The sequence below is a fragment of the Protopterus annectens genome, chromosome 3.part0, assembly GCF_019279795.1.
Source record: "Protopterus annectens isolate FY-2018-M chromosome 3.part0, PAN1.0, whole genome shotgun sequence".
NCBI lineage: Eukaryota > Metazoa > Chordata > Ceratodontiformes > Protopteridae > Protopterus > Protopterus annectens.
Window position 1 is genome coordinate 1,450,771,921 of NC_056731.1, and position 27,972 is coordinate 1,450,799,892.

The 27,972-nt window shown below is 41.1% G+C and overlaps 1 protein-coding gene across 1 annotated transcript in view; it reads left to right on the forward strand.

Annotated features, from left to right (window-relative positions):
* The window catches only part of LOC122797090, a 2,479,517-nt gene that overhangs the window by 48,784 nt on the left and 2,402,761 nt on the right, over window positions 1-27,972 (forward strand). The window contains exon 2 of the mRNA XM_044065883.1: window positions 8,047-8,123. Within this exon, the coding sequence (XP_043921818.1) occupies window positions 8,047-8,123 (77 nt within the window). The remainder of the gene's footprint in view (window positions 1-8,046; window positions 8,124-27,972) is intronic.

Consider the following 27,972-nt stretch of genomic DNA (forward strand, 5'->3'; position numbering starts at 1 on the left):
TCTGCAGACTATCCATGGCTCTGTGGAACACAGCCTTGAGCTACCAAGTGCATCTACAGGCTCAGTTCCTGCCAGGAAAGCTAAATATACTGGCAGATGAACTAAGCAGAAATTTCATGGACCCACACGAGTGGAAACTGGAACCAAAGACTTTCAACATGGTGATAAACAAATGGGGGAGCCCAGATATAGACCTGTTTGCCCCCCCCCCACCAGAACTGCCAATTGGACAAATTCTGCACAATGACTCCCCACAAACAAGCTTGGAAAGTGGATGCCCTGTCCTTCAACTGGAAAAAATCTATCAGTTTATGCCTTTCTTCCTCTGCCTCTCCTCTCCAAAGTATTACTAAAGATCAAACAGGACAAACCAAGGATGATACTGATTGCACCAGACTGGCCACACCAACACTGGTACCCCCTCTTGCGCAGTGTCTCATTACTGGCACCATGGGACCTGCCTCAGACTCCTACCCTGCTGTCCCAGCAGGAGGGCCAGATTCTGCACCCTCAGCTTCAAACACTGAACCTGGCACCATGGCTAATTACTTGAGCTCTCCATTACCATCCCTCAGTAAACAGGTGTTAGATGTCATTCTGGAGGCAAGGAGGCCTAGTACTAGAAAATCTTATGCTGAAAAATGGAAAAGATTCTGTTTCTGTAACCAAATTCAAGGGATGGGCACAATAGTGCCCAGTTTAACTCCGATTCTTCAATACTTAACTGAGATTCTTCACAAGGGCCTTTCCTTTTCCTCCATCAAAATCCATGCCTCAGTCATTTCAGCTTGTTACAACACAGAACCACCCCTCTTATCTCATCCACTGCTCAAGCAGTTCCTCAGAGGGGCCAAAAACTTAAGACCACCCAGGAGAGCCCCAACCCCAGCCTGGGACCTTAACTTTGTATTGGAAAAACTCACTCTACCCCCTTTTGAACCAGCTGCAAGTGCAGAGTTAAAATTCCTTTCTTGGAAAACTGCCTTCCTTTTAGCAATCACTTCAGCAAGAAGGGTGTCTGAATTACAGGCCCTTATGGCAGTGGAGCCCATCATCTTTCATGCGGACAGGGTGTCCCTCAGGACTAATCCCTTCTTCATGCCCAAGGTAGTATCCAGTGTGGCTCTTAATCAGTCCATTCATTTGCCAACCTTCTTTTCTAATCCACAGAACAAAGGGGAACAGATACTGCACTCCTTAGATGTGCACAGACAAGATAGATTTTACTTGGACAGGACTAAACCTCAAAGGAAGTCTGAACAGCTGCTGGTGGCATTTGCTGCAGGGGCAGAGGTGAAGGCCATTTCAAAGCAAACCATTTCTAAATGGATAGGCCATTGCATTAATTTCTGCTATAAGCACCATGGAAAACCTATCCCCCAGGGGATAAGACCACACTCAACCAGGGCTGCATCTACCTCTACAGCCTTTCTCAGAGGTGTCCCTACCAGGGACATCCTAGAATCTGCTACCTGGAGTTCTGTACATACTTTCACCAAGCATTACCATTTGCCAATTTTCTCTAAATCCAGAGCTGGTTTTGGCACTGCAGTCTTGCAGGGCCTTATAGCTGGTCCGAATGCTATCTGAACTCCTTCTCCCACACTTAGCTTTGGGAATCTACCCAAATGTGATGACTGCAACAGTGAAACATGAAGAACATAGTACAGTTGTGTACACTTACCATAAATGTAGATGTTCGAGTGTATTCACTGTTGCAGTCCTGGTTACCCTCCCTCCAGCCCCCTGACTTCTATTAACTATACCTCTATGCTTGTTTACTATGGTTAAAAGCTTTTTGGTGTATCTGCTTTTTTGTTGGAGGTGTAACGTTGTATATAATTGCTTCCCATTATAGGGTCACCTGATATCAGGGGCAAGAAAACAGCAACCGATGCAGGACCCAAGACTTTGATAATCTGGCCTACTGAGGGCTACTACAAGCAGATAACCCAAATGTGATGACTGCAACAGTGAATACACTTGAACATCTACATTTATGGTAAGTGTATACAACTGTACTTTTTTGGGGTCCCTTCTCTGGTAATCTCTTTTGGCACCCCTAAAGGGTTGCACTACTGCTGCTGTCTGTAGGCAGTTGGGGAGTGCTTGGTTGTCCACCTCAAAGCTTGGGAGGCAATTACTTCACAAGCTTGAGTGTTGAGAGTTGTATCTAGTGTTTTTTCTGTTCCCTTTTTGCATGCTTCAAAGGAGAACCTATGATCTCTTCCAAATATTCTGCCTCATCAGTGAAGGGAAGCAGGGATGGAAATAAGAAAACTGCTTTTCAACTGAGCCATCAGAGAGGTCCCACCAGATTTAAGGTGATCTGCAGTCTATTGAAGATTTGTTTTAATACCAAAAGAAAACAAGTACCTCAGGCCCATTCTTAACCTCAGGAAGCTGATTTTTTAAGTGAAGCAGACCAAGTTCCACATGGTAATGGTGCAGTTCATTTGTCCTTTCCTGAGGAAGTATAACTGAATTTTATCAGCTGATCTCAGTGACATCTACTATCACTTAAAAATAACTAGGCACTCCAGGAGATTCCTGTGCTTCTAGTTGAAAGCAGTTTTGATCACTGCCCTTTGGGCTCACCACAGCCCCCTGGGTATTCACCAAGTGCATGGCAGTGGCGGTAGCATGGCTCAGGCTGCAGGGGTTCCATTTCTTTCCTTACCTGAATGACTGCCTTCTTACAAAACCACAAAGGATCTCTTAATTCAAGACTGGGACTAATTGATTCATCACTGAGAATGTCAACAAATCCAATCTGTAATTGGTACAGGTCCTGGAATTCATTGGCTGCCATCTGGATACTACCAATCAAATTGCCAAATTTCTCCATCCAGACTATTCTTTCAGCTGATTCAAGCCTCCAAAGTCCTAAATTGTCAGATGCTTCCAGCTTTCTTAGTTCTTTGGCTCTTTGGCCAGATGCCAGCACCTATTTGTCTTGTGCCGCTGCTAAGGAGCTACTTATGAGTTTTTCAATAGACCCCCGTTGGTTCAATGGTCAATATCATCTCATCCTATGGACTTCCCCATCTGTCTTACCAATGTATGCCACCACCACATCACTTGGTGGCTGGCATCTGACCAGGTCACAGAAAGCCAATTTTTTGTTTTCCATCAACCCCAGGCCACAGTTACCATGGATGCTCACCTCCTGGTTAGGGAAGGCATTTTGAAGGGAAGACAGCTCCAGGTCCCTCATCCCTGTCAAAGACCAATTTTCACATCAATGTCTCCAGGATGAGAGCAGTCCTTCTAGCATTGCAGGCCTTTCAGGACCTTCTCTCCTGGGATGTGATAGTCCAACAACATGGCTGTGGTGTGGTACATAAACAGAGGTACCCCAGATGTATGCCCTGTGTTGAGAGACCATGACAGTATGGCAATGAGTGACATCCTTGCAATGATTTCTGATAGCAATGCACATCTTGGGGAAATCCAATATACTAGTAGACAGCTTGAATAAGAGCTTACTCATGCCTCAAGAGTGTTCTGTCAATCCAGAGATAGTGGCATGAGTGTTCAACCACCGGGGCCTTCCCTGCCATGATATCTTTGCATCCCCCTCCAAGACCAGCAGCAGCTTTTCTATCCTGATTCACCCCAGAACGACAGTCACAGAGAAGTGGTCTTCTCCATGCTTGACCCCCACGCCTCCTTTATACATGTCCCTTGACAACCTTGATAATAAAGTTTCTTCAGAATGTGGCCTGTTTCATAAAGAATGTGATCTTCATAGCCCTGTATTGTCCAAAACACATTTGGTTCGCATTTCTATGGCCTTATCTGTTGCAAGTGTCTAGGGTCCTGAACCCTTTTCCAGAACTTATTTATCACTCATCATGCCAACCTCACTTGAATCTCAAATCTTTTAGATTGACTGCTTGTTTTTCCTAGTTCTAGTGATGTCCAAAGGTCCTAAGTTTTTTTTAAGAGAGTAGTCTACATCCTTTCTTCTTCCCAGAAACATTGTCAAGGAAGACTTATGCTAACAGATTAAAAAGATTTTCTATTTAGGCCTTCCCCAAAGGTTTAGATCCCTTCTTCTCCCCTTTGAATGCCATTTTAGATTTGCTGGTGGATCCGCTTCACTCTGTTTTGAGCTGTTCATTCTCTTCACTTAACTACTATATCTAATTTTCAGGTCTATATCACTTCAGTGAAGTGACAGTTCATCGGAAATGCTGTTCATCGAAATCCACTCATGAGGGGGCTGTGCCCCCCACACCCCCTGCTAATTATGTATGCCAACTCTGAGATCGCACTACAGTGAGTAAAGGGCAAACTTCCTGATCATCACTGTACCACTATCTCAATATGAATAGTTCGACGAATGGCATGTTCAATGTACATGAACCAAAAATGCTGTTCACTGAACTGAATTTTCGCTGAAGTGATACCCATAATTTTCTTGTAGACATGAATAATGCACCTGTTGCATCACTCATACTATTAGTGGAATTATGAAAGATATCTTTCTCCTTAGACCCCCTGTCAGGACTTGGTTCCTCCTTGGGATTTAACCTTACTCATTCAAGCCTTGACTACACCACCATTCAAGACCATTTGCTACAGTAAGCTTGAAACTGCTATCTAGGGAGACTTTATTTTTGGTGGCCATTACCTCTGCAAGAAGGGTTTCAAAGCTTTAAGCCTTACATTCTATACCTCCCTATCTTATTTGTTATAAGGACAGGTTTTCTGTAGGTAGAAAACCTTTTTTCCTCACCTTTTTCTAGTAATTGCTTTTTGGCAGCCACTATAATTAGAGACAGCAAGGCCTTACCTAATTCCAATTCTGTATCATAGCTCAGAAAAATCATCTCCCTCATCACATGTCTACCCACCCAGCATCTCTGACAGTGCATCCTGCTGGGAATCCTTAAAGTCTGCCAACTCACTGCACTCCCAGAAAATATGTTCCCAAGTACCTCTTTCTTCCCCATCATACCTCCAACATTTGCAATCTACCTGAGGAAAAATTCCCTGAAACCTGCATGGGGTAAAGAAAATGTCTATGTAAACATTTCTAAGAAAAAATTCTAAATCTTCTAGATTTTCTTGCATATTAGGGAGACACATGTATATCCCCCCATTGTTTCTTTGTGAATTGCTTATCCAGTCTCTCTTCCAAATCTGTTTTAATCTTCTCTGATTGATTTTTATAGTTATCATGCAATATTTTATATGCTCTACTAATTGTTCCTTTTTAAGGGCAACTTCTATTCTAGATTATACTAAAACCTCTACCAGTGCTGGTCTTTTGTTTAGGACCCCCCCCCTGTTTCTTTCTTTTTGCCTATACTCTGATATCAATCCTTGATAGGGAAGGCAATCTCTAACTTGTAGTCCAAAAAAATTCTTGGCATCTTCCCATTCTACTATCTTTCCCTCTCTAGCTATTTGCTCCCAGTGCCTTGGTTTCTTTGCCAGTTTTCTCCAATAAATTCCAGCCCCCTCTTGCCTATTGTCTGTATCCCTAATTGCAGTCATCCCTATTGGCAGAATCTTCCTTTCTCCATTCCCGTGTTGGCTTATTTCTTAGAATACTTTTTGCTACTTTAGGGATATAATATTCTGTATGATTGTTGTTATTCTCCTTAAATGCCTGCATCCAAAATCCCAGTCTGTCCACGTTTCTTGAGTTTCTTCCCATTTCAACATCACCCCTTTCCACTTTGAATTATAGTTTTCTGCTTGTACTATGTATATGAGCCTTAACTGTATAGCTCTGAAATACCCCTTCAAATTGGGTAATCCCAATTTGATCTGTTCTGTAAGAATCAGTTGATCTCACTTGACTCTTCCCTCTCAAAGTCTTTCAGCTCTTTACTAACTGTGATCCATGACTTATCCTTTGGTTGATAAAAATATGCCTGACCTGTGTATAAGATTAAAGGGACTAAAAACATTTGACTGCTTGTATTTTACTATCCATACCCATATAACAAAACTTCCATTTTCTCAGTTTTTGTATTTTCTTTTGTTTAGTCTCTTCCCACATATTCTTAGCTGCCACACCAGAATCATTTTTAATTCATACTCCTAAATATTTCATTTTATTATGTCATCATAAAAAATGATTTTGCTGAATCAATTCATGTGTGGGTACATAATTTACCATTATTGCCTTTGTTTTAGCTTCATTAATTTTGTATCCCGAAAAAATTTGAAACTGTTTCAAAATGTTCCAAAACACTTGAAAATGGAAATCAAAGTCTAAACCTACTATATTAGAAGTAGTGAATATAGTAACGGAGATAAAACAACTGGAACAGAGATCTTGAGGAAAAGATAGGAGCAAACTACTTACAAAAAAAATGAGAATTGTGTGAACAATACATACAGGGGAGCAATGAGGTTTAAAAGAAGGTAGGACTTAAATGAGCTATGTAATGTTTGACTGAAAATGATTTGGTAGATTATATGTGATGTATAATGTTTGAAACTGGGAGTGTGTCAGTATGGTTTGTGATGTAAAATGCTTGCAACTAGGGTTGTGTCATTGTGGTTTGTTTTCATTTATATGAATATGATTGCTTATGTCATAAGTGATGGTTTAATAAAAATGTTTCTTGTTTAAAAAAGGGGCAGGAATTGAATAATTTATATAATGTTGTTTAGGTTATATGATATATAGTAATTTATGTAAAGCATAATGTTTGTTAATTTTAACTTGTTAATACAGTTTGATTATTTTTATATAAATATAAATGTGTCTGATTATTTTTATATAAATATAAATGTGCCTATGTCACAAGTGATAATTCAATAAAAGTGTTTAAAAAAAAAAAAGGAAACATTTTTTCCCACTTAAGGTGGCCTGTTAGTCATACCTGAATCAGACAGGTCATTTATCTGTTTTCTTTCACAACTTTGGCAGTAAAGGAGAATACCTGCTTTGTTGTTTACATGTTCACCATCAACTTCAGTTTTATTTGGACAGAACTAAAGCATTCAGAAACTCAATCCAGCTTTTTGCCTCTTTCGCCAATACAAAGGTGGTTAAAACAATTTAGAAGGTGACCTCATCCAGATGGCTTTTTGATTGTATTTCCTTTTTGTATTCATCAGAAGGAATTCTTTTACCTAGCAAGCCTAGAGTCCATTCAACAAGAACTTTTGCTACTTCAGCTGCCATCTTTGCTTGGCCTTCTTTAGATGATATTAGTTCAGCTGCTACCTGGTTAGCACTTATACTTTTGTAAGTCATTACATACAGTTCAGATCTGTGCATATATTTGTCTCCACCATTTTGAAGAATATTCTCTCTGCCATCCAAGTTTATCTGTCTGGGGACTCTCCTACAGGTAGACACAGATGGAAAATACATCAGATGCGAAAGATATGTATCCACTGTAACACCATATCTGTGTTGTCTTTTTCCATCTGACTCAACCATCCCTCTCTGTGTTCCTCCTCCCAAATTGTCATCCTTTTGTGCTACTTCTGGCTGAGTGTGCAGACCAGGCAAGTGTATATTTGGGGCTACTTGTGTAGTGCCCCTTTTCCCTTTATTCTGTTTTAAAAACATTCCTCTTCCCTTTCTGGGAACAGGTTCCTTTTCTGCATTTGTGGAACAAAGTAGGGCAAACTCAATCTGAGGAGAATAAGTGTACAGGCTGCATAGTTTAGGGGATTGAGAATCTGAGATGCCGGCTTCAGATCAGTGCCAGATCTGATAACCCACAAGTTGAGATGGACAGAAGAAAACAGCACTGATCTAGTGTTTTGGTAAGTACATTAAACTTTTGGTTTTGTTCGCTCAGGTTGACAAAGCTAGGTATCCACTAAGTTTTTTTAACCAGGGTAAATGAAGTTGTCCATTGTAAACTTTTTTTCACAACAGCAACAAAAATATAATTCATTTCAGTGGTTTAGAGTAAGTAAAACTTAACATGTTTTTGTAAAGTGAAAATATAACAGAGCACCCAGAAAAAAAATCCACATGGACAACAGGTAGAAAAATTGAAGCTTTTTTTCACTATGTATTTTTAGGGTACTTTATAATGCATAACATTTTATTTTTAGGTGTTGACAGCAGAGCAGTTAGAAGAAAGATTTTGCATCAGTTAGCAGCTATCCAATATCGAGAACAGAAGTTTCCAGTAAGTTTTGGTGTTACTGTTTTACCCCAGCACCACAGCCCTGATGCTTATTTTGATATGATGAAATAGCCATGTACTCCATGAATTCTGAATTAATATAACTGAAGACCATAAACAAACAAGATACTAATTTGTCTCAGTCATTCATCCAACAGTATCACTTATGTTATCAACAAAAAAGTTAATGTAATTTGACTTTGATAAAACGGTCAATGTAATTGAATTTCCTGCTACATGTTTTATTCCTAACATGCCACTATCATGGAGTTCTCATTTGACCAACAACTTTAAGCACAAAATGTGTTTTAGTATAGAAACAGATTACTGCATGTTATGCCCTTTACAACATTTTAATATTCTGCAATGTTTATTCTTTTACTGTGGGAACTTTTGTTGTGATGTTGAATAGTAATGAAATGATGGCTATACAGTCATTTGTGTATAATTTTATTTTGTTTGCTTAGAGTTAATTTTACTACCTGCTATAAAGTATGCATTCAGTGTAAGCCACATGATATAACTTAGTTTGTCTATATATCCATCTATCTGTCTGTGTGTATATGTAAGCATATGCATGTGCACACACACACACACACATATATATATATATATATGTATATATATATATATATATATATATATATATATATATATATATATATATATATATATATATATATATATATATTCATATGTAACTGAGGAAGGCCACTGATGTGGTCTGAGATACTGCAAAGTCATCTCCAGTGAAATAGTTGGCTCACAACATAAATCACTGGTTTTTACAATCAGATGCAGGCAATATTCAGAGAAGGCTCTAAGTTCAATGGAGACTACACTAAAAACCTGGAAATTGCCTGGAGTGAAAGCACAAGAATTCAGTGAAATACTCAGGGCTGTAGCACCTCAAGAAGAAGAGAAAATAATTGGAGTCAAAGAAAGAATAGCATAACCTCAAAACAGTATGTGTGGAGATAATACAGCAGATATGTTGCTGACCTAGCTATGGAAATATGTTACATAAGAAAAGCTGATAGCAGAATATGGAAGTCCAGAAAGTTCTCAAAAGGAAGAAAGAGTGCAAGAAGAAGTGAGAGTAGGAAAAGACAGATCAGACTAAGTGGGAATACTGGTTGGCTAACAAAGAGGGTTAGAGAACAATTGCAATAGCAAAAGCCAAGGCATCAGAGTCACTTTACCAGCTTCTGGAAAGGGATGCAGTAGATGACAGAAAGAATCTCTGTCAGGTCACAATGCAAAGACAGAAAGATAAAGAAGATAGTCATCAGACCCTATTTATAGGGTAATGGTGATTCCAACAACAAACTACTCACCAGGACATCAGAGTCAGATGGAAGGAGCACTTTTAACAACTTCTGAATGTAGAAAACCCCACAGAAGCTGTACTGCCCCATATACAGCCTACAATGAGCGAGGAAGAGGAACCCACTCTAGAAGAAGAAAAAAACGAAGAAGATCACCAAGAAAAATGAATTCAGGGTGAGGTAGGGGAGAAATGTCTCTTGGAGGTACTCGTAGTAGTTTGGAGAGAAAGGTATATCCCAGATGACTGGTGAATAAGCATTATAGTACCAGAATACTAGAGCAAAGGGGACATTGACAAAGCTGGGCAGTATAGAGGTATCGCACTCTGCACACTGCATGAAAGTGGTGGATTAGGTGTTCAACAAATAAATATGCAGAGTAGTAGAAAATGAGATAGGAGATGAGCAGTTCGGATTTAGATTAGGATACAGCACAAATGGCTCGATGTGGATATGAAACTAGAGATGAGGAAAGAGCCCATCTCACCATTCCTGTACTTGGGGAAGGCATATGGCAAGGTCCCAAGAAAACTGAGCTGGGCAGAACAGTGATAGTTCAAAGTGTCTGAAACATTGGTAGAATTAAGTGCAGGATGTGTACAAGGACCCAGTGAGACAGTGTTTGGATTTAGAGTGGTTACTAGTGGGAGTGGGGTGCATCAGGTTTCAGCTCTGAGCCCACTGCTGTTCATGCTGGTGATGGACTACATTAGCAAACAGGTTTGAGGGGACAGAACAACAAAGCTGCTGTATGTAGACAATGTGGCATTACAAGCAGACTCTGATCAGGAAGTTCAGAAAATAATAGGGGAATGGAATGTAAAACTAAAGGCACATGGGGTAAAACTGAGTATGTACAAGACAACTGTCAATATAGCAAATGGGAGAAATCAGAAGAAGCTGAAAATTTAGAAAGAAGGAAAAATGGTGGAACAGGTTCGCTACTTCAAGTATCTGGGAGGGGCAGTTCAAGGAATGTTGGAAGGGGGAGGTCAAAACAAGAATCAGAGGGGCTGCAACCAATTGGGACAGAGTGTCAGGGATAGTATGTGACAAAAGAATGTCAAAGAAGCTTAAAAGTAAGTTGTACAAAACAGTATGGCAAGCGATGCAATGACATTGTACAGAAACATGGGCAATGAAGGCAGAGCATTTGAGGAAGCTAGAGATGATTGAGATGAAGTGCCTTAGATGTGTCATGGTATGCACAACACTTTGGGACAGGTGAAAAAACAATGGCATTAGAGCAGAAGCCAAACTAGTTATAATTACAGAAAAGGTTAAACAGAACAGATTACAGTGGCTCAGGCATATGTACAAAAATGCAGAAGATGGTCTGGTGAAGGAGATTTGGGAAAGACAGGAAGAAGGCAAGAGGAAATGAGGACATCCAGCAAAGCAATGAATGGACTGTTTAAGAGAAGACCTGTGACAGCCAGACATAATTATTGATGAAGGTAGTAGAGTGGCTCTGAATCAAGGAGAGCTGGCAACAGCTAAATCCTCCCTGAACACCTTACTAATAGGTTCATAGGTGTATACTAGGCTAATGACCACTTGGGCCTTTATAAGCCTAGCCAAGCAACCCAAATGTACTGCATGAGATATTGTGACTAAAAGGTTATTTTAAGGGTGCACATGTTTCTGCCCAAGGGCATTTATAAGCCTAGCCCAGAGTTTTGTGTTAGTTTAGACTTGGTTTAATCTTTATCAGAGACACATAAGTCAGGCCATTTTCCCATGCACTGGTCCAGGTTGCATTTGAATAGTGTTAGGGAAGAGCTTTGCTTCACATAGATGGGAATCATATTCCAGAGAATGTGGATTCTCTGAGACACAAACATGTCCCTCCAACAAGTCCTCTTTAAGACACAAACAAAGTTTAGATACTTAAATCTAGTAGTTATGGTGCTGTTCATTTTGCACATATGCAAAAGGTCCATCATAGTGGAGTCCAAGGATGCCTTGTATGCCAGATATAAATTGCCTCTCGGCAGTCAGTAGGTAACAGAATATAGAGATAGGGATTTGAGGTGAGCTGCATAGAACATTGTGTTTACGTCCACTTCTGTAGATGTTCTAGTTGTTGCATGTGTCTGGTCAGGCACATACATAGGCCGACATTATACTCAATGATTGATTTGATTATGGCTGAGTACAGTGGCACAGTGACTTTCTTGGACCTAGATGCCATGTCCTTACTCATTAGCTGAGTGACATAGAATAATTTTCTTACAACCTTAGAGACATGTTGTTCAAAAGCCAGGCTACTATCTACATGAGTTCCCAAATCTCTAACTACTGTGTCTACTTTTAATAGTGTTTTATCAATGAGGTAGTTTTTTCTGGGTGGCCAACTTCCCAAAAGGTATTATTATGCATTTCTTGGCATTGAGATTTAAGTTGTGGCTTTGGCATCAGTCATTTGTCTGTGTTAGACCTCCTGGTAAGATATTAGTATCTTAGGGAGTTTCTATGATTGCTCCTAGCTTGCAATCATCTACAAACTTGATAAGCCAGATGCTATTGACATTGGCCTTGACTTCCAAAAAATAGATGCCAAAGAGGAACAGACCCAGCACAGAACCCATGGGAATTCCACTGGTAACCAGCCTCTTTGTGGAGGAGGTCTCTCCAGTCCTAACTTCTTGGGTCCTATCTGTGAGCCAGCTGACTATCCAGTGAGTTAGACAGGAGTTTATGCCTAATTCCATGAGTTTCTTTATAATGCCTGAGTAGGGTTTTTAACAAATGTCTTAGCTAGGTCAGGTTAGACAATATGCACTGTTTTGCCCTCATCCATTGCCTTTGTGACCTTCACAAAGAAGTCCTCCAGGTCCAGTAGGCATGCATTGCCTTTGACAAAACCAAACTGGGATGGGTGCAGTGTCCAAAGGTTTCCTATATCATGATTAATCATTTCCTTAATAATTTGTGCCTTGATTTTGCATATGAGACTAGTCAGATTAATGGGTCTGTAGTTCCTGAGAGTGCAGAGGAATGACCATTACAGTCATCCATTTGCATGGCACAAAGTCTGTGCAGAGGCTATAACTGAATAGTGATACCAGTAGCCCTGACAGATCATATTTCAGGATGTGTAGGAAACATCCTGGGATACTAGTGGGCCTGACTGAAGCTGTATTGCTGGCCTCAGAGAGCGCATCTAAGACCCACCTCTTACTGATAGTTGGAGGGATTATGTTAGATGATATTTCCTGCAGGGGGAGGGCTGCTGGGGTGAGGGTGGGGGGTAAATTTTGAGATTAATTTGTTAGCTAGAAGATTTGCTAGATCTTCCGGTTCTGTGAGCATGGTTCCATCTGCCAACAGTTCAGTACACTTGTATGCTGTCTTTGAGGATGCAGACACAGCTAAAGAAGGCCTTTTAGTTGTGCTTGGTGTGGAATGCTATCTTTACCTGAAAATTTGCTTTGTTGGACTTAATTTCTCATCTTAGTTGTTTGATGAAAGAGTTTTTATATTTTTTTGTTGTTACCCTCCCTAATTTTACCTATGACTTTTTGCATTTCCTGTGAAACCTTTTTAATTTTGGATCCCACCAGGATGGTTTGTTTTTTGAGTTAGTTGTTGGCTTACTTCTGGCAGACACAGCAGAGTTTGTGTAATCACTGACTTGATTGTAGAGAGCTTCTGTAAAAAAATCTGGATAGGTTGCTGTGTTATCTGGATGTGGAGGGGCTTGACATTTTGGCAGGTAGTCACTTAATTAAAAGTAAGTTTGCCTTACAGAGTGGATCTTTATTTCAAAGGAGAGTGCTTTATGGTCTGACCTTAACAGAGATGACACAACACTGGGGGGAGTGGGGGTGTGAAGATAGGTGAAGGCTGCCAGCCTAGCCAGATAGAATTTTGTAGATAATTCTGTCATTTGTCAATATTAATGTAAGACACAGGCTTGTTCTCTTAAATGTGAAAAGACTGCATTGGATATTGAACTGCAAAAATGCAACAACAGTGTACTCTGCTGTATGAAAGCTAAGTCAAGCATTTTATGACTGTCTTTGATGTCAAAATTCGGAGCCGATATGTCTAGGGGGAGGCATCCTGCCTATTTTTTTAAGACCAGAATTAATGGCTAGAATTTGCATGGATAAATGTCCTTTATTGCTCTGGTTACTGACCAGGTGTAAAGAATGTAAATGTAGTTTCTGTTAGCCTGGGAACACCAGAGAAGTGTGAAGAATGATGTCATGTGAAGCAGCTCTGTGCTGTCAATTTAAAGAGAGAGAATCAGAGAGCTCAGAGCATTTTGTCTTTTGAACATCCATCACCAGCACTGTCTTGCTCTAGCTGTAAGTTTATTTTGGAACTGGGTTTCTCTTAGACATAGCTAGAAATTAGGAAGAATAGACTAAGTGTTTTTCTGTGTTGATGTCAGAACTTTTCTACGGTATTATTTTAAGTATTTCTCTGTGATCTCTGAACTCTTGACTAGCACTGTGTAGTAAGAAGTATTGACTTGTATTTTTATTTATTATTAAATATTTTTAAACCTTTCAACTGTGGTTGTTTTATGTAGAGTTAATTTAAGCTCTACAGTACATTGCATGTATATAGTGATACTGTACCGAGTCACTCTAATAAGCCTTAACCGTTCAGTCACACTTACCATTTGGATAATAATATTGCACAGTAATAATTAGACACCCTTCGAGTAGCTGATAAATTTTAGCTCGATTGTGGCAGTGATTTCTACCATATATTCTGGGTAAAAGGGGCACAGCTGGATAACCTGTGGCAGCCTTCCACAAGAGTGTCTGTGTAGTTGTATAAACTCTTATCTCAAAGTGTGTGTGTCAGCTATTTGGGCAGGGACACAAAGCACTGCTTGCACAGAGAGGGTATTGAAGGTTTTAGATTGCCCAGCTGGCTGAGATCTGGACCCTATAGCTGTGCCAGTTGGGAGTCTTTTTGGGGACCTGGAGAGAAAGGGAGAAACCAGCCCCAGACTGACTGTAATCTCTGTGTGCTCTTAAGGGAAATTGTACTTTACTGTGTGTGTATTTCTTATCCTTTCCCTATATGGATGCCCTTCACTGGTGTTAATGGTGAGGATTGAGGCTCCTTGATTGCTGGGCCAGTGCATGGGCATCACATATTAATTGTTTGGCAGTGGTGGGATATCCATGCCACATATTAATTTGTTGACAAATACTAATTGGCTTGTAGTGGTGTCGGTAGGGTGAATTCCTGTAGCTTGTGTACAGTGATCACTGAAGGTGTTTTGTACTCTAAATCAGCCATGCAGTGCATACTCAAGAGTTCATATCACAATTGTTTTATTTCTTTTGTTAGCTTAGTTAGTCAGGGAGAGCAAGCAGCATCTCAGCAGAGGAGTACGGAAAGTTGATAAGGAGCCAGCTGCCTGAGATGTGCCAGGCTAGGTGAATGGCACATGGAAACCTGACTAAGACAGACATGATTGCAGCTTTGGTCACAGCTGCATCAGAAAACAGCAACCAGGAGGAGACTGGCAGTGAAGATGTACCACCCTCAGGGAATGGACTGTTCAACCTTTCTGCAGAGGACTTAAAACTCCATCTGGAGCTAAAGAGACCTGAGTTGGAGGCCAGGCATTTGGAAATAGAAGCAGCTGAGAGACTGAGCCATCTGCAGGCTGAGGAGAATGAGAAACTGTTATGCCTGGAAGCTGAGGAAAAAGAGAGGTAGAGGCAGCATGAGAAGGAGGTGTGGACTCTTTGTCAGAGTCATGGAGGTAATAGGGAAGGGAGTAACTGGACACCAGAAGCACAAAAGGTCAGTAGATTTTTTCCACAGTTTAAAGAGGGGGATAATTTTGATAGTTTCATTGATATGTTTGAGAGGGTATGTTAATAGTACGATGCTGACCAAAGGCTCTGGGTACGGTTACTGACCCCCTTACTCTGTGCTAAATCTGTAACTGTGTTATTTAAACTTGCTGATTGTGAATATTTTGATTATGCTGCTGTTAAAAATCACTTGTTAGAATGTTTTAAGCTAACATCTGAAATGTATAGGAAAAAGTTTCATGAGCATAGACGCAAAGCAGATGAAAGTGTGTGTGAACATGTTGCTGAACTGAGCACTTATTTTCATAGGTGGGTGAGTGGATGTCAGGTCACCTCTTTTGAAGGGCTGGCAGACCTTTTGTTGAGGGAACAAGCCCTTAGCACTTTGCCTGAAGAAATGAGGATCTGGTTAGCTGATAGACAATGTGCTACTTCAGATGAGTTGGGGAAGAAGGGAGACCTATACCTAGCAAGCAGGGCATCCCTGCACAGGAAAGGGACCCCCAGTACTGCTCATGTGTCTAAAGGAACCCATGGTGGGCAGCACAGACTGTCCCAACAGAATATAGCAGTAGCAGGGGAAGCCACTAGTCCAGGTACACATCCAGGACCTCAGGTTAAATGTTTTGAATGCAATCAGTGGGGCCATGTGGCATACAGATGTCGACGGAGGCAAGGTGGGGAACAAAAGCTGAGAGAACCGGTAAGCAGGAAAGACAAAATGCCAATAGTAGGTTGTCCTGAGACAACAAGGGTACCAAACTACCATCCTGCAGATGTCCTGCTAGGGAAAGATTTGGATGAGGCAGTACCATGTGCTTATGCAATTACATGCAGTCAGGCTAGGAGACAAGCATGTGGGTCTGGTAGCCTGGGGGAGACCCAGACAGACTGCATATACTTGCAGCCAGGACTGGTGAGGTGGTTATTTCAGGGACAGAGCTACTCTGTAGAAGTGAAACTGGAGGTGAGCCACAGCTGCTTGTGGGTACTGATGCTCCCTTAGACAGAAGGACTGCAAAGGTAGAGGTGAGTAGTAGTACCCAGGCTGACAGTGAGGCACTACTGTCAGAGGATGCCAGACTTCCTGTGGAAGGGGAGCTGGGAAGGGTTACAAAGAGAGACTTGAGAAAGGCTCAGCTCTCATACCCTACATTGCAAGGCCTTTGGCAGGTAGTTAGGGAGGCACCTGATTCTCAAGGGAAGGGGGAATTTGTATACTAGAACAAAGGGTTACTGTATAGAAAGTGGACCCCTGAGGGAGTGCTAGAAAGTGAGTGAGCACAGCAGTTGGTAGTGCCTAGACTCTACCATCTGGTGCTTCTAGCCATAGCCCATGATATTCCATTTCCAGGTTATATTAGCATAAAACATACCAAGAGACGTATTATGCAGAACTTCTATTGGCCTGGAATTTCCAGAGATGTAACAGGGTACTGCAGGTCATGTGAGCAGTGCCAAAAGGTAGGCAAGGCAGAAGACAAGGTGAGAGTTCCTTTGATGCCTTTACCTATGACTACAGAATCATTTCAGAGAGTAGCTATGGATATTGTGGGGCCTCTGAGTACCCCAAGTTCTACAGGAAAAAAGTATATCCTAGTGGTAGTAGATTATGCTACACGATACCCTGAGGCAGTGGCTCTGTTCTCCATTGAGGCTGAAAAGGGTGGCAAATGCTCTGTTAGAGATTTTCAGCAGGGTAGGTTTCCCAAAAGAAGCACTGACTGACAGAGGTGCCAATTTCATGTCAAACCTGCTGGCTTGTCTTTGGAAGTCCTGTGGGGTGAAGCACTTGAAGACCACCCCCCTACCATCCCCAGAATAATGGCCTTGTTGAGAGGTTAAACTCTACAATCAAGTCCATGCTACAGGTATTTGCAGACCAGTTTAAGAGGAGGTGGGACAAATATTTGCCCCATCTGTTATTTGCTTACAGAGAGGTTCCCCAGAAGTCCACAGGTTTTTCACCTTTTGAGTTCCAGTATTGGCATAGGGTGAGGGGACCTCTAGACATAATTCGAGATGAGTGGGAAGGTGAGTATGAACCTCACAAGGAGTCTGTTGTGGCATATGTCCTAAACCTCAGGACAAGGCTCAGGGAACTCATGGGCTTGGCACAGGAGAACCTGGCAGAAGCCCAACAACAGAAAAAGGTGTGGTATGACAGAAATGCTCGAGTTAGAGAGTATGCTGTGGGGCAGCAGGTAATGGTTCTCATTCCTGTCAGAAACAACAAGCTGCAAGCAGCTTGGGAGGGACCCGACAAGATGGTAAGAAAGGTAAGTGATGTTAACTACATGATGGAACTGCTAGGCAGAAGGTAGGGACACACATTGTACCATGATAACATGATGTAACCTTACCATGATAGGGAGGCCCTTGTGCTGAGCATTTGCAATGGAATGCAGGAGGGTTTGAGGGAGATCTGTTGACTGATCTCCTCAGTGAGGCTTGGACTGACACCTCAGTGGAAGGGGTAGCAATGTCCCAGCAGCTATTTCCTACTCATGTTCAAGAAATCCAAGCAGTGTTACAGGAGTTTGAGGACATGTTCACTGGAAAACCTGGGTGCACCCACCTGGTGCAGCACCAGGTGGATACAGGACCCCAAAGGCCTATTAGGCAGGCCCCTGATAGGGTTCCTGAGAGAGTCAAACAGACTCTGAGGGAGGAGATACAGGAGATGTTGGAACTAGGGTTGATTCAAGAGTCCAACAGTCCCTGGACCTCCCCAGTGGTGCTGGTGCCAAAGAAGGATGGCAGCACCAAGCTCTGTGTAGACTACAGGAAATTATATAGTCACACAGAGTCAGATGCTTACCCTATGCCTAGGACAGATGAGGCCCTAGAGTAGCTGTGTGGGACCAAGTGTCTTACAACCATTGAGCTTACCAAGGGTTACAGGCAGGTGCCTTTGACTCCCAGTGCTAGAGAGATTTTAGCCTTTGTGACTTCTTTTGGCTTGTATGAGTTCACAAAGATGCCATTTGGGATGAAAAATGCCCCAGCAACTTTCCAAAGGCTGGTAGATCATATCCTAGCAGGAGGAGGAGGGTTTGCCCTTGCTTACTTTGATGATATTGCCATCTACAGCCATTCCTGTCAAGAGCACCTTCAACATGTCATGGAGGTGCTGTGCAGACTACAGAGGGCAGGTTTGACCATTAAGCCAAGCAAATGTCAGGTGTGTATGGCAAAGGTCACCTACCTGGGACATAGAGTGGGGAGTGGTAAGATCAGACCAGAACCTGCCAAAGTAGAAGCCATTCAGGCATGGCCTGCACCTGTTACCAAAAAGCAGGTGAGGGCATTCTTAGGGATAGCAGGGTACTACAGAAAGTTCATCCCCAGTTATAGTACCATAGCTGCTCCCCTCACAGACTTGACAAGGAAGAACAGAGCCAGCCAGCAAAATGCCAAGTTATAAAGATGGAACCTAGGGTTGCAAGCATATGATATGTCGGTGCATCACCACAGTAGGATTAGCAATGCCAATGCAGATGGGTTCTCAAGACAGGGAAAGGGGTAAGGTATACTCATACAGACTTAACCCTCTCAAGCAGCATTTCTCAAGGGTCACTTGAAAAAATAGCTTGAGTTCTCCAGGGGGAGGGGAGATGTGTGAAGATAGGTGAAGGCTGCCAACCTGCCGCATATAATTTTGTAGATAATACTGTTATTTGTAAATATTAATGTAAGCCATAAGCTTGTTCTCTTAAATGTGAAAAAACTGCATTGGATATTGAACTGCAAAAATGTAACAACAGTGCACTCTGCTGTAAGAAAGCTAAGTCAAGCATTTTATGACTTTGATGTCAAAATTTGGAGCCGATATGTCTAGGGGGAGGCATCCTGCATATTGTTTCAAGACCAGAGTTAATGGCTAGAATTTGCATGTATAAATGTCCTTTATTGCTCTGATTTCTGACCAGGTGCAAAGAATGCAAATGTAATTTCTGTTAGCCTGGGAACAGCAAAGAACTGGGAAGAATGATGTCATGTGAAGCAGCTCTGTGTTGTCAATTTAAAGAGAGAGAATCAGAGAGCTCAGCACAATTTGTCTTGAGAACATCCAACATCACCAGCACTGTCTTGCCCTGGCTGTAAGCTTATTTTAGAACTGTGTTTTCTCTTAGACATAGCTAGGAATTAGGAAGATTAGACTAAGTGTTTTTCTGTGTTGATGTCAGAACTTTTCTACGGTATTATTTTAAGTATTTCTCTGTGATCTCTGAACTCTTGGCTAGCACTGTGTAGCAAGAAGCATTGTCTTGTGTTTTTATTATTTATTATTAAATATTTTTAAACCTTTCATCTGTGACTGTTTTATGTAGAGTTAATTTAAGCTCTAGAGTACATTGCATGTATATAGTGATACTGTACTAAGTAACTCTGATAAGCCTTGACTGTTCAGTCACACTTGCCATTTGGATAATAATATTCAAGTAAAAATTGGACACACTTTTAAGGGCCATTGAGTAGCTGATGAATATTAGCTGGGTGGTGGCAATGATTTCTACCATATAGTCTGGGTAAAAGGAGCACAGCTGGAGAACCTGTGCCAGCCTTCCCCAGGAGTGTCTGTGTGGTTGTATAAACTTTTATCTCAAAGTGTGTGTGTGTCAGCTACTTGGGCAGGGACATGAAGCACTGGTTGGACAGAGAGGGTACTGGAGGTTTTAGATTGCCCAGCTGGCTGAGATCTGGACCCTATAGCTGTGCCAGTCGGGAGTCTTATTGGGGACCTGGAAAAAAAGGGAGAAACCAGCCCCATACTGACTATGACCTCTGTGTGCTCTTAAGGGAAATTGTACTTTACTGTGTGTGTATTTGTTATCCTTTCCCTATATGGGCACCCTCACTGGTGTTAGTGGTGAAGATTGAGGCTCCTTGATTGCTTGGCCAGTGCACGGGTGTCACGGGTGGTGGGGGGTAGAACTTTCTCCCATATTTGTGAATAACAGATCCAGTATGTTTGTACCTCTAGTAGGTGTATGCGCTAACTGGTCCAGGGTGTTTGTGTTTACAAACTTTAGGAGTCCCTGTTCCTGCAAAGTTGGTGTCATGTAGGATTCTTATTATATAGAGGGATAATTCAAGTCCCATGTAAGTATGGTATTTGGTTTAATGCTGAGTGTCTGCAATAGGTCGAAAGTATGAGCTATGAATTTCATGAGACATAGAGGGTGCCCTGTAGCTTTCTAGGATATAGTATGGGGCTTTGTCTGTGGTAACCTGGACATGGAGAAACTCCAGTGTGTCATCCTATTTAATCATCCTGGATGTATGTTTGTTACTGATGTAGATCAAGACACCTCCACCTTTAGTGCTTGTCGTTGCAGTTGCTGGTCTAAATGTATGGAAGCCACTGAAGACTTGCACTGTCAGGGTTCTCTCTAAGGCTTTAAACCATGTCTCAGTAACTGCACAGATGTCTACATTCTCCAAGTTGAGGAGAGCTTGGAGGAAGTGGAGCTTCCTAACTCTGCCCCTACCCCTTACCTCAATCCTATGCCTTACCTTAGAAAATAAACCTCATATAACACTACCACTACTCAGACAAATTGTGTCAGTAGTTAGTGACAAGAGTTAAAAAATCTGTTTTCCTTTTGTGTTCTATTATGTTTCAATATTTTAAGGGCTTGATGGATTCTTTTTTTGATTTACTGAGTTCAAGCATTAGTGGTTTCATTTTTCAGTACTTCCATCAGTTGCCATAGAGCATGCATATGTGTATGTGCATGCATACACATGCACATATCTGTATATATCACTAGATAGATTTACATAATGTAGTTAATGACTTACATACTCTGCAGTAGAGAGTAAAATTAACCTTAAGCAAACAAAATTATATGCATGTTGTATATGACTATATAGCTATCATTTCATTACTGTTCAATATCACAACAGGTGTTCCTGCAGTGAATGAATAAACATTGCAGAGTTTGCTTAGGGTTAGTTTATTGGGAAGCAAATTCCATGGAGGCCATTTTATAGAAGGCTTTTTCAACGAGGATCATTGAATAAGGACATCACTGTAGTAATAAATTGTTGATGCATCTTAGAGTGTAGAGAGTTAACTTGGTCAGTAAAGTATTCCTATAGAGGTGGATATTAGCTTTCATTTATTTAGGAGCTTATAAGTGAGAGTGTTTATAAGAAATTTAGCCATGGCTTCCACTAGTAACGATTTGGATTTTAGTACAGTAACGCAGAAGTCTTCCACTCCATGCTATAAGCAGATTAAATACATCTTACTAGTTTGCTTTCTGTTGTTTGAATTGTACAAATTGTGTTTGGAATTTGGTGCTATTAGGGGTTAAGCATGCTTGATTCTTGGGCTGAGTTCATTCTTGGCCATGGAGGAACACGTTTTTTTTCCTTAGTAAGTGTGATATTGTGTGAGCAGCCTTTAACTTTGTCAGTACTTTATCAACATCCTGTGCTATATTGAATGTGACAGAGAATTTGAATTTCTGGTAGAATGTAACCTCTCTGTGTCTTTGTTGTGCTGTATATGGAAGTTTAATGGCATAAGGATTTTATTGGAAGGTATCTTTATGAAGGAAAGCTTTTGTGATGTATCATAGAGCATTACTGTTGATTTCTTGGCGTTATCTGCCAGCTTATATTTAGTTGGCTGGTTTCATATGTTTGAGAAGTCATTTTGTAAACTTTATATTGTTTTTTGTGACTTAATTTCCATTTGTGTTTATTTAAAACATAATATTGATTGTGCAGGATATAACATGTCTGTCTGATCATTTTGCATATTGACTGCAGTCATTTAGTATTACATCACAGTGGAGTACCTTCTGTATAGTATGATATAATGCTACCGTACAACAATGCTTCACTTGTGCTTGGTTTTACATTTGTGCCATCTACTGTGTGCCCTCTATATTTTATCTAAATGTCCCTGGTATTACTCCTCCTTGTTACATCAGCACATTGGGTAGGGGAAGCAGATCAAACTAGAGCATCTGGCAGCATAAAATATGCTCTCCTACATGGCAGTGGATTTTTTTCTATGCCTTAACTGGAAAAAGCTACTGATATAACCGGCATCACGGCACATAGCATCAATTAGTTCCATCAGTTATCTACAACCCTCTTGCTGTACCAGATTTCTAATATCACACTGCTACTGCATAGCAGAACTGCTTCCAATACTGAGTATGTGTCAGATGGCAGACAGAAAACCTGACCTCCCTCTCAGAATCTGAAGATAGCAATAAGCCACTCCTTCTCACTCCATACCCAATTTCTCCAAATTTTGAACCACTAATGACTAAGGTTAAGGGCCCTTCCCTTTTATGACAATGAGCAGAGTTCAGTCATAGCATGTCTTGCAATATGCTAAAGCAAAAAAAAAAAAAAAGAAATGAAATTCAAATTGGTCAGCAAGTGACCAACTTTATTTACCAATCTGGTACCTAGGTCATTCACCTTCACAAGATATTACATCACATCTGAGCTCACAGCTTTTATTCAGGTTTGAACCCAATTAATCATGTTTAACAAGCAATTAAACAATCAATCAATTAAACCACAATAAACACTAGTAAATATATATGTATATATATAAATATATAAAAATATAAAATAAGTATTATCAATGATTTATTCAGTTAAACAAATACATTTAAAAACAGATATTCATTTCCTGATTTAAACCCCTTGGGGACAGTGTTCTATAATTTAAGATCATTTGCATTTCTAATTCATTTAATTTATTTAAATAATCACCTCCCAGAGGAAGAAAAGGTTGTGCCAACACACAGAAAAAAAGAAACCTGCATCTAATCCCCGTGTATTTTACTGAAATGTTCTGCCACCGGACTTTTCAAATTCAGGTTCCTTATATCACCCAAATGTTCCATTATATGAACTTTAACGTTGTGTTTTATCTGACCCAAAATGCTGAAGCACCCCAGATAGTTTGTAGTATGCATTAGTGTAATAATCATGATTTTTAAGATGAAAATTATTCAGAAGTTCATTAGTATACATGTAGTGTTGCCAGGCAAACATTTTACAATTATGGATCAATGTTAATAATATGAAGCATAGCAGTTAAGTAATTTGCACCTCAACAGGAGTATTAGAATTAAAGTACCATTTGTAACACAACAGGAAGTATTAGAAATTAAGTACCACAGGAAGTATTTACGTGCAACAAGTTATGCATTTTATAATGTTCAGGCAAGTTGCATGTTTCTGAGCATTGTAATGTCTTTTTTAAATTGTGGCACTGCATTAGTGAAGCACAGCACCCCATTCAAGCTGAAAGCTTACACCTATCTCTGATTTTTCCAGAATGCTCCTGATTGCACCTCACATTTTTGCCCTGTCTCTCATAAAGTCTTTGATTTTCTGAAAAATAATTGGAGATTATTTTCAATAATATGAGAAATTAGAGTTCAACACTTCTTTGGAAAATATACATTATGTTGATGTAATTTTAAAAGTGAATTACAGTAAAATTTAAAACTGTCCCCGATTTTGGGTCTTTATTTCTACATTATTTTTAGCTTTCTCATTGATTACTAAACAAGGAAGTTGAAGATTGTATCAGGAAAGTCAGGGACAAACTGTCAATCTGAACAGATCTTGTAGGTTTTGTGAAAATACTTATCTGATGTTGTTAATCTTCATTCATTCATGACTGATGGGTCTTGATTCCATCCTAGGAACTGACTTGGCCGATAAGCTCGCGCCAGCTAAAAACTCTCGTTCTAAGATTACCCATAATGCCCATCTCCTAATCTCCTCAGATCTCATTTGACACTTAGACTTTCAAGACGCATCAGGCCAGCTCTCAAGTTAAGTGTTTCTTTTTCACAAAATATTGACCTTGTTTCTTTATAATTCCTTATAACTCCTCTTTTCTTAGTTTTTTATACCTTCTGATACTTTACTACTGGAGTCAGTATCCAACTCGTCCATGTGGGTGATTGCACATACAAACAAAGGGATGGCCAGAGCAGTGGGTACAGTCATTCTCTTGTGATGTCATGCCTGGATGCGCTTGTGCGACTTTGCGGCCCCTTTCAAGTCTTCCTTCGTCAATGCTCCCATTGATGCTTCCTCTCGCTTCGGTCCAAAAGTTAAAGACACGCTAGCCAGGTGTGAGAAGGATGGAAAGACCCTATCTGCTGCAGGCATACGTTTTTCTATTCCCCAATGATCCTATACTATGAAACAGAGAAGTGGAAAATGTGGTTCAGGAAATCCCAAAGGGCATTCTGTGACACACATGGTGAGTTTCCCCCAGGGCAGAGGGGGGAACTCATTAGGAACATGCCCCCCATGACAGAGGGGGTCCTTGTAACCAGGGATCCAGAGATTCCTTTTCTGGACAGCTCTATCAGCGCTCCTGAAGAGGGGTTCGATTGCTTGCCTCTGGAAGCAGTTGGGGTATGATTCTTTCTGCACCCCTTAGCCTGGCACTCAATAACATCAAATTCCTTGGTACAGGCAATAATTATCATTGTTTACCACATCCCCTTTGGTCTTTATCCAAGACCACAAAGGAAAATCCCTGATATTCCACCCAGACAAAGTGACATAGCAGCACAAGAAATTCAAAAGGTGCTTAAAATAAAAGAGTCAGCCAAGCAGTCCCACCAAACCAGATAGACTCCAGATTCTACTCAAGATTCTTTTTAGTGCCAAAAAAGGACAGGAGGACAGTCCTGGACCTCACCATCATGAACAAGTTTGTCAAACAGACCAAATTCTAGATGGTCATGGTTTAGTCTATTCTCCTATTTCTGGAAAAAGATGACTGGATGTGCTCGATAGATCTCCAGGATGCCTATTATCATATAAAAATGGAAAAAAGCACCAGAAGATATCTCCACTTCCGACTACAAGCCAGTCACTACCAAATTTGAGCGCTGCCCTTTGGTTTCTCCACAGCCCCCAGAGTGTTTAGCAAATGTATGGCAGTAGTAACAGCTCACTTGAGACTGCAAGGATTCCAGGTGTTTCCATATTTAGATGATTGGCTCCTTACCACCATCTCCAAGCATCTAGTGCTTCTTGACTTGCATTACACCCTACAGCTAGCACAACTCCTAGGAATATCTATAAATGAAGAGAAATCACAACTGCTACCTACTCAAAGCCTAGAATTTATAGGAGCAGTATTCGACACAAGGACTTGCATTGTCACCCTTCCTTATCACAGGATTCACAAACTAAGATCTCAACTCCCACTGATACTCTCTCAGGACAAAGTTCCATCTTGTTTAGTCCTTCAACTACTAGGATCAATGGCAGCAGCAATTACTATATTTCCCCTAGCAAGACTACATATGAGATTACTAAAATGACTCCTAGCCTCCCAGTGGTCCCTATTAACACATCCTATGTCCCACCCAAACCACATAACCAACCACTGCAAGCAAGATCTGAATTGGTGGATGAAGCCAGAAATGGAACTATGGAGTCATTCCTTCTCACCCTGTTAGCCCAATGCCATAGTGACCACAGACACATCCCTGATGGTGTGGGGTGGGAGCATTTTCAGGAAAAGACAGTCCAAGGCACCTGGTCCCCCTTAGAGGTCAACTTGTATGTCAACATCCTAGAACTGAGGGTGGTGCTTCTGGCATTGAAAGCATTTCAGTCTGCCCTCCCATCGGGGACAATTGCTATTCAGTCAGACAACATGTCAGTGGTCTGGTATATCAACAGACAGGGTGAACCAGATCCTACCCATTGTGTTGGGAAGCCATGAGAGTATGGCAATAGGTGGTAGCCTGCAACGGTTTTGTGGTGGCAATGCACATTCCCGGGAGCTCCAATGTAATTGCAGACAAACTGAGCAGATGCATTCTCCTGCCTCATGAGTGGTCTCTCAATCCCAAAGTGGCGACAGAGATTTTTCATTGCTGGGGTCAGCCTTGCTGAGAACTATTCATGTTCCCCACCAACCACAAATGCAGCAGCTACTTTGCCCTAATTCCCCCCTCAGGGGGAGTCCACAAGGGATGCACTAATACACAATTGGCCCCCAGGACTGCATTATGCCTTCCCTCTCTTCCCTCTGATCCCACAATTTGCAAAGAAAGCTTTTCAGTTGAGAAGCAAAGTAATCCTCATTGCACCCTATTGGCCCCGAAAATCTGCTTCCCCTTTCTTTGGCCTCATCTGGTTCACCATCCGTGGAATCTGGAACTAACTCCAGGGTTACTGTTACATCCACAGGGGCTGATCCATCCAAACCTATCAAGCCTCAAGCTGTCAGCTTGGAACTTCCATTTCTGGTAATTGCCAGGAAAAATAACCTTTCTTCCCCTGTACAAAAAATACTTCTGGCTTCCCATAAACCATCCACCGGAAAAATGTATCATAGCAAATGGAACATATTTATTTTTTGGTCTCAGGAGAAGGGGCTGGACCCTTTTCTAGCTCCCATTAGTTCAGTGTTGGAGAATTTATCAACCTTACTCCATTCAGGAGCTTCAGCTTCTACAAACAGGGTCCATTTAGCAGCTATCTCAAACTTCCATAATGGTTTCCATGATTCCTCACTAATATCTCACCATCTCTGTAAAACATTTTTGAAAGAAGTCTTGCATATAAAGCCACCCTTCAAAGAGTCCATTGAACCTTGGAATTTGACACTGGTTCTGCAAACTTTCACTCGTCATCCCTTTGAGCCTGCTGCCTCCTGCAATATAAAATTCTTGTCTTGGAAGACCTTAATCTTGGCTGCCATTACCTCGGTGAGGAGAATATCAGAACTGCAGGCCTTGTGTTTAAAATGCCCTTACATAGATTTCCACAAAGAGAGAGTATCTGTTCGGACTAACCCTTCCTTTCTACTCAAGGTTGTCTCGGAGTTAAATATGAATCAATCCATCGACCTACCAGTTTTCTTCCTGAATGTTTCCTATAAAGGAGAATATTGCTTGCATTTATTAGATGTACATAGACAACTACATTTCTACTTAGACAGGACTAAGTCTTTCCGTAAATCTAACCAATTGTTCCTGTCATTTTCAGGTCCTAAGTTAGGAAAATCTGTTTCTAAAGTCACTTTGGCAAAATGGTTGAGAGACTGCATCTCTTTTATCTATCAACAAAACCAAATATGTTTAACTACCAAAATCAAAGCGCACTCAACCAGATCAGTTACTACTTTGGTGGATTTTCATTCAAGAGCTTCTATGGATGACATTTGAGCAAGAGCCACTTGGGCTACCCCTCATACCTTTAACACTCATTTCAAATTGGATTTGGTCTCCAGGGGAGAGCATCCTTTGGCTTAATGGTGCTCAGGAAAATCCTTCCACAGGGCCTCCCAAGACACAAGGTAGCTAGAGACTCTGTCCCATCTGTCATGAATGAATGAAGATTAACGACATCAGATAAAGCAGTTATGTTCTTACCATAATGTTCCATCTGTGTTGTTGATCTTCATTCATTCATGACATTCTACCCAGCAACTCCCACCAAAAGACTCCTGGAGGTTCAGATTTGGTCCTGGTCATATGTTAGGGCATTTGCTCAGACAAAGCCTCCGCTTTAATATCTTTATGGGCAAACTTGAACTGAGGAGATTAGGAGAGGGGCACTATGGGTAACCTTAGCTCGATAGTTTTTGGCTGGCGCGAACTTGTTATATCGACCGAGTCTGTTCCGAGGATGGAACCGAGACCCATCAGTCATGAATGAATGAAGATCAACAACACAGATGGAATGTTATGGTAA